General features: G+C 42.1%; 1 protein-coding gene across 2 annotated transcripts in view; it reads left to right on the top strand.

Moving 5' to 3' along the window:
• Positions 1 to 672: 672 nt before the first annotated feature.
• Positions 673 to 12,613, top strand: part of fbxo15 (F-box protein 15) — a 38,933-nt gene continuing 26,992 nt past the window's right edge. For both annotated transcript variants that reach the window (XM_052483478.1, XM_035741725.2), the window contains exons 1-5: positions 673 to 841; positions 1,132 to 1,302; positions 7,111 to 7,215; positions 7,318 to 7,390; positions 10,908 to 11,074. In XM_052483478.1, the coding sequence (XP_052339438.1) occupies positions 807 to 841; positions 1,132 to 1,302; positions 7,111 to 7,215; positions 7,318 to 7,390; positions 10,908 to 11,074 (551 nt within the window). In that variant the 5' untranslated portion in view covers positions 673 to 806. The remainder of the gene's footprint in view (positions 842 to 1,131; positions 1,303 to 7,110; positions 7,216 to 7,317; positions 7,391 to 10,907; positions 11,075 to 12,613) is intronic.

The following is a 12,613-nucleotide window of genomic DNA, read 5'->3' on the forward strand; positions in this document are numbered from 1 at the left end:
AAATTACTAGAGGGGTTTGTCATAAACCCTGTAAGCTCCATAATGGTGTTGAAAATGGCAGCCATCTTGGTCAGGGAGAAATCCAAAAACAGTCTAATTGGAAGGAATGGTAGAGGCATAGGTGATGCATTTCCTGCTTTTACTTATGCACGAAAATAAAAGTAAGGCATGTGATGTATCAGAAATTGTCATGGAATTATAGTCAACCTAAAATATTGTCATATAATTATAAATACAGTTTATTTGGGTTTTATACAAATGTGCTGTATAAATAGCCTCTAAAATATATGGAAACAGACCATCATTGTCTCAGATTTTGTTTTCTTGGAAAGCTGTGAGTGCTATTATATGATACAATATTCAGTACTTGATGCATTAACAACTTGTCCTATCATGGTTGTGGATTGACTGCATTGTTTGAATGGAATGTTGGAATATTAGCAGTTCATTTGAAACATTAATGGAATCATTCCTCTATAACTGTCTGGCTAGCTAGCTAACACACATACAGTGAAGATACATTCTTCACATTTATTGTTTTACGCAATATCTCAGCGCCAGCAAACCATGTGTGACCATCAACCTGACCAACATGGCTGACATTTGGAGAACCATAAAAAGGCTAAAACCATTCTAGTATTCTAATTCCTATGTCTATGCGTGCAGCCTATCTGTAACCATGACTACTGGACGAAGCTAGACAACTTTTCCGCAGTTTCAGAGAGGGCTTGGATGAAGGCACCGCCAACCGAGGGTAGAGGACCTACAGGCGAAAAGAAGTGCAGACGTCCTAAAATAAGAAAATCATGACCACAAAATCCCCGGGCACGAGCCCTCAAAGGTGGGTATAGCGTGGACCGAGTGTCAACAAACGCTGCTCAGACTACCTTTGCTCGCTAACTTACTAACGTAGTACAGTAGTTAATTGCAGTTCGTTTACGTAGCTAGCTAACGTTAGCTAGTTACAGAGAAACACCTTTGTTGACTTTTTTGTCAGTTTGCTTTCTAGCTAACTTACTTGTGGTGCATTATGCATATAACTAATGTAAAGCTAGCTAGATACTAGTTGTCTAGTTTGCTAGTTAGTTAGCTGGTTAACTAGCTAAATGTCTTACATCTATGTCTTTCTAGATGCTTGGCTACCAACAATGCAAAACGTGTGCCACTGACACAGAAAAAGGCCACTGTACCCAGCTGTCCAGTACCAAGCAGGGTACCAACAAAGAGACTCACCTCTCTGCTACCAAGGTCTACTAGACATGCTGCCAGGCCAGCTGGCTGCACCCAGAACCACATAGAGCAGTAAGTGGGTTGCTGACACAGGAGTTTGGTGGCACCTTAACTGGGGAGGACGGGCTCAGGGTAATGGGGGGAGCGGAATAGGTGGAATTTAATCAAATACACCAAACACATGGTTTCCATGTGTTTGATGCCATTCCATTTGCTCTGTTCCAGCCATTATGAGCCAACATCCCCTCAGCAGCATTCATTGTACACAGGTACTGGTAGTCTATGCTTACTTACAGGCCCTAACTAACAGTGCAATTTTTAAGTAAAAAATGGGTAATAGGTGAACAATAGATAAGTAAGTAATAAAAACAACAGTAAAAAGACAGTGAATAATAACAGAAGCGAGGCTATAACAGTAGCGAGGCTATAACAGTAGCGAGGCTATAACAATAGCGAGGCTGTATACAGTCACCGGTTAGTCGGGCTAATTGAGGTAGTATGTACAGTTGAAGTCGGAAGTTTACATACACTTAGGTTGGATTCATTAAAACTCGTCTTTCAACCACTCCACAAATGTCTTGTTAACAAACTGTAGTTTTGGCAAGTCGGTTAGGACATGCACTTTGTGCATGACACAAGTATTTTTCCAACAATTGTTGACAGACAGATTATTTAACTTATAATTCACTGTATCACAATTCCAGTGGGTCAGAAGTTTACATACGCTAAGTTGACTGTCCCTTTAAAAAGCTTGGAACATTTCAGAAAATGATGTCATGGCTTTAGAAGCTTCTGATTAGGCTAATTGACATCATTTGAGTCAATCGGAGGTGTACCTGTGAATGTATTTCAAGGCCTACCTTCAGACTCAATGCGTCTTTGCTTGACATCATGGGAAAATCAAAAGAACTCAGCCAAGACCTCGGAAGAAAATTGACCTCCAGAAGTCTGGTTCATGCATGGGAGCAATTTCCAAATGCCTGAAGGTAACACGTTCATCTGCATAAACAATAGTACGCAAGTATGAACCCCATGGGACCACGCAGCCATCATACCGCTCAGGAAGGAGACGCGTTCTGTGTCCTAGAGATGAACGTACTTTGGTGCGAAGTGCAATTCAATCCCAGAACAACAGCAAAGGACCTTGTGAAGATGCTGGAGGAAACAGGTACAAATGATCTATATCCACAGTAAAACGAGTCCTATATCGACATAACCTGAAAGGAAATGTCCTCTGGTCTGATGAAATAAAAATAGAACTGTTTGGCCATAATGACCATCGTTATGTTTGGAGGAAAAAGGCGGAGGCTTGCAAGCAGAAGAACACCATCCCAACCTTGAATCACGGGGCTGGCAGCATCATGTTGTGTGGGTGCTTTGCTGCAGGAGGGACTGTTGCACTTCACAAAATAGATGGCGCATCATGAGGAAGGAAAATTATGTGGATATATTGAAGCAACATCTCAAGACATCAGTCAGGATGTTAAAGCTTGGTAAGAAATGGGTCTTCCAAATGGACAATGACCCCAAGCATACTTCCAAAGTTGTGGCAAAATGGCTTAAGGACAACAAGTCAAGGTATTGGAGTGGCCATCACAAAGCCCTAACCTCAGTCCTATAGAACATTTGTGGGCAGAACTGAAAAAGCATGTGCGTGCAAGGAGGCCTACAAACCTGACTCAGTTACACCAGCTCTGTCAGGAGGAATGGGACAAAATTCACCCAACTTATTGTGGGAAGCTTGTGGAAGGCTACCCGAAACATTTGACCAAATTTAAACAATTTAAAGGCAATGCTACCAAATACTAATTGAGTGTAGGTAAACTTCTGACCCACTGGGAATGTGATGAAAGAAATAAAAGCTGAAAGAAATCATTCTCTACTATTATTCTGACATTTCACACTCTTCAAATAAAGTGGTGATCCTAGCTGACCTAAGACATGGCATTTTTACTCTGATTAAATGTCAGGAATTGTGAAAAACTGAGTTTAAATGTATTTAGCTAAGGTGTATGTAAACTTCCGACTTCAACGGTAGGTATGGTTAAAGTGACTATGCATATATGATAAGCAGAGAGAAGCAGTAGCGTAAAAGAGGGGTTGGTGGGTGGCGGGACACAATTGTTAGAGGAATTCTAAATTCCTATATGTTTTGTAGCCAAAACCAAATTCGCACTCTCTCTATTTCATTAATGAGTTGTAAATTCATTAATTATGCATGAAATCGATCGAGACCAGTCTTAAAAGTCAAGTAACAGCGTTTATTACAAGAGAGTACTGGTTACATACACATTTTACCACAAGTTATAAACTGAAAATGACGTCAGCGTTTCCTAAATGTTCTATCTCTTCATGACACCGGTAGAGGCCCTATAGTTCTCGAGCCTTCCCTCCTCTCCTAAAGCCAAGGTCAGTCACTGTAAATCAGCATTCTAGACAGTCTGGAGATAGTCCGTCCCTGCCATCTGGAGATAGTTAATTCATTTGTACAAAGGAACAGACCTTCATTGTTACTAAACTCCTGACTATATTATATACAATTGGGAATGGGAGCAAGAGAGAAAATTAATATGTGTACAGTACATATTAGCATTTGGACTAGTCAGTTCTGATTGGAATGTATACATAATTAGTCATTTCAACTATATTTTCCTCCAACAACAATGCAGATAGTTTGGGTTGCCAATGTGTGGGGGCACCGGTTAGTCGGGATAATTGAGATAGTATGTACATTAATGTTTAATTAAAGTGACTGTGCATATATGGTAAACCGAGAGTAGCAGCAGTGTAAAGAGGGGTTGGGGGAGAACACAATGCAAATTGTCCAGGTAGACATTTAATTACCTGTTCAGGAGTCTTATGGCTTAACCTGTTGAAGCCTTTTGGTCCTAGACTTGGTGCTCCGGTAATAGAGAGAACAGTCTATGACTAGGGTGCGTGGGGGTCTTTGACAATTTTTATGTCCTTCCTCTGACATCGCCTGGTATAGAGGTCCTGGATGGCTTGTCAGCTTAGCCCCAGTGATGTCCTGGCCCTACGCACTTCCCTCTGTAGTCCCTTGCGATCGGAGGCTCAGCAGTTTCCGTACCAGGCAGTGATGCAACCAGTCAGAATGCTCTTGATGTTGCAGCTGTAGAACCTTTTGAGGATCTCAGGACCCATGACAAATCTTTTTAGTTTCCTGAGGGGGAATAGGCTTTGTTGTGCCCTCTCTGCGATTGTCTTGGTGTGTTTGGACCACTCTAGTTTGTTGGTGATGTGGACACAATGGAACTTGAAGCTCTCAACCTGCTCCACTACAGCCTCGTCGATGAGAATGGGGGCGTGCTCGGTCCTCCTTTTCCTGTAGTCCACAATCATCTCCTTAGTCTTGGTTAAGTTGAGGGATAGGTTGTTATTCTGGCATCACCCAGCCAGGTCTCTGACCTCCTTCTTATAGGCTGTCTCGTTGTTGTCGGTGTTCAGGCCTACCACTGCAAACTTAATGATGGTGTTGGAGTCTTACCTGGCCATGCAGTCGTGGGTGAACAGGGAGTACAGAAGGGGCATGAACACGCACCCCTGAGGGGCTCCAGTGTTGAGGATCAGCGTGGCAGATTTGTTGCTGTCTACCCTCACCACCTGGGGGCGCTCCATCAGGAAATCCAGGATCCAGTTGCAGAGGGAGGTGTTTAGTCCCAGGATCCTTAGCTTAGTAATGAGCTTTGAGGGTACTATGTTTTTGAACAAGGAGCTGTAGTCAATGAATAGCATTTGTCACGTAGGTGATCCTTTTGTCCAGGTGGGAAAGGGCAGTGTGGAGTGCAATAAAGATGGCATCATCTGTGGATCTGTTTTGGCGGTAAGCAAATTGGAGTGGGTCTAGGGTTTCTGGGATAATGGTGTTGATGTGAGCAATGACCATCCTTTCCTCAGATGTGAAACCTTTTAATGCAGAAATATTTCAGCTGCAATTGATTCATCACTATAAAAGAGACACAGTCCACTTTCTTCACATGAATAATTTTTGGGTCTTGCTCGTTATTCACTACCACCAGAACTTCAGAGATACTCATTCTTTCTACCCTTTTGACCGCCTCTGCATAGGAGACTCAACAGCCCTGAGTTTGGCAACCTCAGTCTCTTTCACCCTATTCAGGTATTCCAGGAATGTCGCCACATGTTCTCCACTACAGTTACAACACCTCACCTGACTGTTATCTTCTGCTACACATTCGGAAAAACCCCTTCAAAGTGATCTTTCTCACTTCTCGGGCTTCTTCTTACTGGGGACACTTTCTACATGTCCAAACATTTTAAAACAACGACATTGCAAAGACCTGGATATAAAAGCTCTGATTGGATAGGACATAGTTCACTGGGGTCAGGTGGGACTCCACATCAAAAACACAAGAGCAGATGAACTCTTCTCTTTCCTGCCATTAACCAAACAATTCATCCTATGTTCATTGACCACTTCCAAGAATATTCTTCAGTACATCAATGTCAATTTTCTTTCAAGACTCCAGAAATTACTCCCTTGACAGGTGCCCTTTTCTGTAGCTCAAAACATGACACATCATAATCACAAACTTGCCTGAGACCCAACAAAAAAAAACTATTCACCAACTTTACTTTACCGAGAGCTTTCATATTTTCAAAGGAGTCACCACGTTTTGGCACCAATACTCCCAGAGAATGTAGTCGTACCAGATATATGATGGGTTATTATCAACACTAGTTTCCTTTCCCCCTTCAATTTAGCTTCTTTTACCATTATTTTGTACAAAAGTCCTTTCTTCCTCACTTCCACCGCTATCCGATTCAAGATCCACATCCTCTTCACGCCATCTTCTCCATCATTTGTTACAGTAGCTATCAAACTACTTTGACACTTAATTAATGTGTAACAGAGTGTAGGTGCTTCGTGCATTACAGTAATCATCATGTGATTTGGAAGTGTGAGCTTTAGTCCATTTGAATTAATTGTTTGCATGCTCTGATTGGTTGCAGGTATGACAAGAATGCACCTCCACCTGTTTCCTATGATCCATGTCCTGTTCTGTAATCTGCAGAGAGAAAGGGCAGAGTTGCTACTGTCTCCAAGTCCCACGGTTAGAATTGAAATTAGAATACATTTATTTTATAAAGTATTTTATTTAATTCTTCAAAATGGTGTTCATAAACAGTTGACAAATCTATCCAGTCTGTGTTTGTATTAATGTGTTAGCTGTAAGTATCCTGAGTACAACGTGTTTGGCTGTGTGGACTTGGAGACCGCTAGGTACGAAACGTGGTGATGCATTCAAATTATTACTGACTCATTTCCCTAAATAAATTCCAAACAGTCCCTTTACAAGTCAGAATGTTGAATAAACTTCATTTGAACCTACTTTGCCGATTGTCTGTGGTTTTGGTCGAAATTTTTTACAAAATATCCACAGGAAAGTGTTATTAACCCGACATGAAAACGCATCTCTCTGTGATAATCAAGATTTGTTTGCTCCTGACCAAAGGCACATGCACAAGACAGAAGTACAGGCGGCGCATGCATGTCACCGAAGTCTGCATGTTTACATGGTTTTGAGCATGTGCCAGGTTATATACATTTAAACGGCAGTACCGGCGCTCTAAATGTTGGGTGAGCAATACTTTCCTGTGGATATTTTGTCTCAAATTTCAAGCGGCTGGAGGACAAACTGGTAGAGTAAGTTCCAATGTAATGTTATTAAATATTAAATATTCTGGGTTGTATGGAAAACTTTGACAATTTTGCATTGCTGTTTTAGACTATATCAAGTATTGGTATAAAAGTATATTTATTAGGCAAGGAGACAGCTAGCAAGTGTCCAGTTCATGCCTTTTTTTGACCCAGCCTTATTGTAATTTGTGTTCTATTAGACTGCCACCTGAGATCCTAATGAAGATCCTGTGGAACCTGGATGCCTCTTCTCTCTACTGCATTGGCTACGTCAACAAGCTATTATATAAGCTGGCCAAAAACAAGTAAGGATACTTTATATCCGGAGGCAGTAAGACTCTTCTTCACTATCTATCGACCCTATTCAATCACATAATAGTTGAATATGTTGTCTAATTTTCTTGCAGTGCAATGTGGCGTAAAATCTATTCTGCAAAATATGGGGAGAGTAAGAAATTGAAGGCCAAGCACATGGACGAGGTTCAGTATAATTTCAATTGAATAACACTTTTAATTATCCCACTAGGGACAAAGTAGAGGGCAAGCTTGCAAAGCAGTGTGAATTCAAATACAAGAAGCAGATACAAACATGCACAGCATACATATTACACACTACTTATTTACTTTACAACATTAAATATTTACATACCCAATCTACACTGAGTGTACCTGAGTGGTCCTTCTGTGGCTCAGTTGGTAGAGCATGGCGCTTGTAACGCCAGGGTAGTGGGTTCAATCCCCGGGACCACCCATACGTAGAATGTATGCACACATGACTGTAAGTCGCTTTGGATAAAAGCGTCAGCTAAATGGCATATATTATTATTATTATATTACATTAGGAACACCTTCCTAACATTGAGTTGCACACCCTTTTGCCCTCAGAACAGCCCAATTCTTAGGGGCATGGTCTCTACAAGGTGTCGAAAGCATTCTACAGGGGTGCTGGCCCATGTTGACTCCAATGCTTCCCACAGTAGTGTCAAGTTGGCTGGATGTCCTTTTGGTGGTGGACCATTCTTGAAACACACAGGAAACTGTTGAGGGTGAAAAACCCAGCAGCATGGCACTTCTTGACACACTCAATCCGGTGCGCCAGTTCTTGACACACTCAATCCGATGCGCCTCTCACCTACCACCATACCTTGTTCAAATATTTAGACTTGCCCATTCACCCTCTGAATGGCACACATACACAATCCATGTCTCAATTGTCTCAAGGCTTAAAAATATTTTTTTAACCTGTCTCCTCCCCTTCATCTACACTGATTTGAAGTGGATTTAACAAATGATATCAATAAGGGATCATAGCTTTCACCTGGATTCTACCTGCTTTCACCTGGGAAACTACCTGCCCTCCACAGGACACCTACAACACCCGATCACAGGAAGCCAAAAAATATCATCAAGGACAATAACCACCCGAGCCACTGCCTATTCACCCCACTTCCATCCAGAAGCCGAGGTCAGTACAGGTGCATCAAAGCTGGGACCGAGAGATTGAAAACCGCTTATGTCTCAAGGCCATCAGACTGTTAAACAGCCATCACTAGCACAGGGCTGCCTACCTACACACTTGATATCATTAGCCACTTTAATAAATGGAACACTAGCCACTTTAAGAATGTTTATATATCTCGCATTACTCATCTCATATGTACACTGCTCAAAACAATAAAGGGAAGACTTAAACAACACAATGTAACTCCAAGTCATTCACTCTTCTGTGAAATCAAACTGTCCACTTAGGAAGCAACACTGATTGACAATAAATTTCACATGCTGTTGTGCAAATGGAATAGACAACAGGTGAAAATTATAGGCAATTAGCAAGACACCCCCAATAAAGGAGTGGTTCTGCAGGTGGTGACCACAGACCACTTCTCAGTTCCTATGATTCCTGGCTGATGTTTTGGTCACTTTTGAATGATGGAGGTGCTTTCACTCTAGTGGTAGCATGAGACGGAGTCTACAACCCACAGAAGTGGCTCAGGTAGTGCAGCTCATCCAGGATGGCACATCAATGCGAGCTGTGGCAAGAAGGTTTGCTGTGTCTGTCAGCGTAGTGTCCAGAGCATGGAGGCGCTACCAGGAGACAGGCCAGTACATCAGGAGACGTGGAGGAGGCCGTAGGAGGGCAACAACCCAGCAGCAGGACCGCTACCTCCGCCTTTGTGCAAGGAGGAGCAGGAGGAACACTGCCAGAGCCCTGCAAAATGACCTCCAGCAGACCACAAATGTGCATGTGTCTGCTCAAACGGTCAGAAACAGACTCCATAAGGGTGGTATGAGGGCCCAACGTTCACAGGTGGGGGTTGTGCTTACAGCCCAGCACCGTGCAGGACATTTGGCATTTGCCAGAGAACACCAAGATTGGCAAATTCGCCGCTGGTGCCCTGTGCTCTTCACAGATGAAAGCAGGTTCACACTGAGCACATGTGACAGACGTGACAGAGTCTGGAGACGCCGTGGAGAACGTTCTGCTGCCTGTAACATCCTCCAGCATGACCGGTTTGGCGGTGGGTCAGTCATGGTGTGGGGTGGCATTTCGGATGCTTTAGTCCAGGTCTGGGAGGAGATCCCTCAGGAGACCATCTGCCACCTCATCAGGAGCATGCCCAGGCGTTGTAGGGAGGTCATACAGGCACGTGGAGGCCACACACACTACTGAGCCTCATTTTGACTTGTTTTAAGGACATTACATCAAAGTTGGATCAGCCTGTAGTGTGGTTTTCCACTTTAATTTTGAGTGTGCAAATGTAAGAGAAGAAATCGGTCCTGCCCTGACCACTTCACTGTTGCTCCAAGCAGAGGAAACTGCAGTTCTGAAATGCATCAAAAAGTGTGAAGACTTCTGCCTGAAGCCCATATACTCCGCAGCGTACATGTTGGACCCCACATATGCTGGCAAGAGCATCCTGTCAGGTGCAGAGATCAAGGCCTATGGTGTCATCACTATCGTGTCTCGCCACCTTGGCCTGGATGAGGGCAAGGTTCTTGGCAGTCTGGCGAAGTACACTTCCAAGCAAGGGCTTTGGGATTGAGATGGGATATGGCAGTCGTGCCAATATATCATATCACCTGGTGGAAGGGACTTTGTGGATCTAAGACTTATTCCTCTGTTGCATCGATCATCATCCTCCAAATCCCACCAACATCAGCTGCCTCAGAGTGCAACTGGTCCTTGTTTGGGAACACACACCAAAGCACGCAACACGCTGACCAATACAAGGGTTGAAAAATTGGTGGCCGTCCGGGCAAATTTGAGGTTTTTTTTGCCGGACAACGAGCCATCCTCAACAAGATTGGAAAGTGACAGTGAAGACGAGTCCTCAGAGTCTGATGTTCAAGAGGTGGACATTGAGGAAGTTCAGGGAGAAGACATGGAAGACAACCAAAGCTTAGTTTTTAGATTATCATTTTATGTTGAAAATATTTTTGGGAGATGCAATGGATCATTAGGGATCATTCAATATTCCCTTTATTTTGTTGTTCAGTGAAATCCTTCCATGTGAAGAGTCAACTCATTTAATTAAAGTTCAATTAGTAACTACATCTATTTTCCATTTGGAAGGATTTAATCATTTGCTATGACGTCTACTTATTAAGATAAGGTCAAATGTTTATGTTTCTGTCTCCATATGATATGGTAAATATATCCAATGCAAAAAACATCTACATTTAAATGGTATTAATATTAATTTGCGTATATTCCTGTTAATTCCCACGGAAAGTTTCCAGTATTCCCCAAAATGTGCAACCTTAGTATGTGACCAATAAAATTGGATTTGATTCACCTGATGTCATGGAAAGAGCAGGTGTTCCTAATGTTTTGTACACACAGTGTATATACATAATACAGCAGTTATTTCCCCCTCAATGTATTGAGTATGTGAATGGTTCATGATTTAGTATGTAAGTGAATACTGTATGCTTGTATGTACTAATATAGCATTATGAACCAAATGTATTATCATGTGTCTGCTCCTCCATTCAGGTTGTGGAGAAGTTGAGTGTGATGAAAGTTCAGGAGAGACCAGAGGGCTACTGGAGAAGGCTGTACTTTAGGACCGTAGCTGGCTACAACCACACCAAGTGGTTGAAGGAGCTGAGAACCATCAATCCCTTCACAGGTCTTCCCAGCCACACAGAGAGAGTCCTCAGGTTAGTAACTACTGGCTCTGTAGCTGAGGCTACACTGTAGGTACAGAAACAAACAGACTCCAATACCAGTATTGTCTGAACATACTATTTGAAACTCACAAGACAGAATGCCTTACATAGCCTAAACAATATGTAATGTTTGGGCTATGCAATACCTTTGTTAAAGGTCCAATGCAGCCGTTTTTATCTCAATATCAAATCATTTCTGGTTAACAATTGAAGTACTGTGAAACTTGTTTTTATCGCAGTCTCAAATAGCCACCTGTCCCTTTCAATAGCTGGCCAACAGCACGCTGTAGCAAATACACGTCTGGGTCTAAATTAATTGTTTACGACGTTACCATTGAATTACCATAAATTGTTTACAAGGTTTAATGTTTTTATTTGTTACATTAAATAATTCAGTAATGACTCAAAAACAATGAAGGCAGTCATCCATTTTTATCGCGACTATGAAGCTGCTAACCATTGGCTGCTTGAAAAAGAAAAGGAGAGCCGCACACTAACCTAATATCCAACATCTTCGTCAGGGTTTAATGACAAACACTGCGGTCACTAGTTTTATATAGTGTCAAAGGACACGTGTCTGTAATCATGGCCAGGTGTGGCCTGATATCATTTGGTTAATTCTCAGATATAAGAATAACATACAAAAAACATGAATGGATAGCATACGATCATAGATACAATTTGGCTACATAGTCCTACAAACTATTAGTTTGTAGAACAAAAGAGGGAGAACAAGTTAAGCATTTGTTCTTAACTGACTTGCCTAGTTAAATAAAGGTAAAATATATATATTTTTTCAAATGAATGGTTTCAGATCAAAGTCTACGTTGAGACCGAGTTCCTGAGTTGTAATGGGAAGACCACACACCATATCGTCGCAAGGGTCTTAAAATTAAAGATCCAGACAGCCTCTCGTTGAGCAAATAATTGTCGAGGTCACCCCCGCTCCTAGAGAGGGTGACATGTTCAATGCCAATATAACGTAGGGACGAAATCGAGTGGTCCCTTCCAAAAAGTGGGCCGCAACTGGGTAAATCGAGTTTTGCACCTAATGGTGCTCCGAGATTCATACTTTTAATTTGCGCTCGCCCACATCATTTCTATAAGATAAATAACTGCCTTAGTGGAGCACATGATAACACCTTTGATTGGGATCTGTTTCCCTGTTTTGGGGGTGTTTTGAAGGATCTACATTTGTAAGTTCCATTACACTTGTAGTTTCCAGCCATTGGCTGCTAACAGCTGAGAACACCTAGCACAAAAAGAGTCTACTTCGGGAGTACAGACCATAGATTGTGGTACAAATCCCCAGACATCAGCTGATTGACCTCTAGTGGCGAAAGTAAAAAAATATATGTTTTTGTCACATACACATGTTTAGCAGATGTTATTGCGGGTGTAGCGAAAGACGAAAATAATTATCCTGTCAAGGAAAAGGAATATTAAGACAAAATAAATGTGACACAAGCTAGGTTTCCATCCAATTGGTGACAGATTTTCATGCGAATATCCTAAAATCCACATAAAGAA

The sequence above is a fragment of the Oncorhynchus keta genome, chromosome 28 (assembly GCF_023373465.1).
Source record: "Oncorhynchus keta strain PuntledgeMale-10-30-2019 chromosome 28, Oket_V2, whole genome shotgun sequence".
Classification (NCBI taxonomy): domain Eukaryota; kingdom Metazoa; phylum Chordata; class Actinopteri; order Salmoniformes; family Salmonidae; genus Oncorhynchus; species Oncorhynchus keta.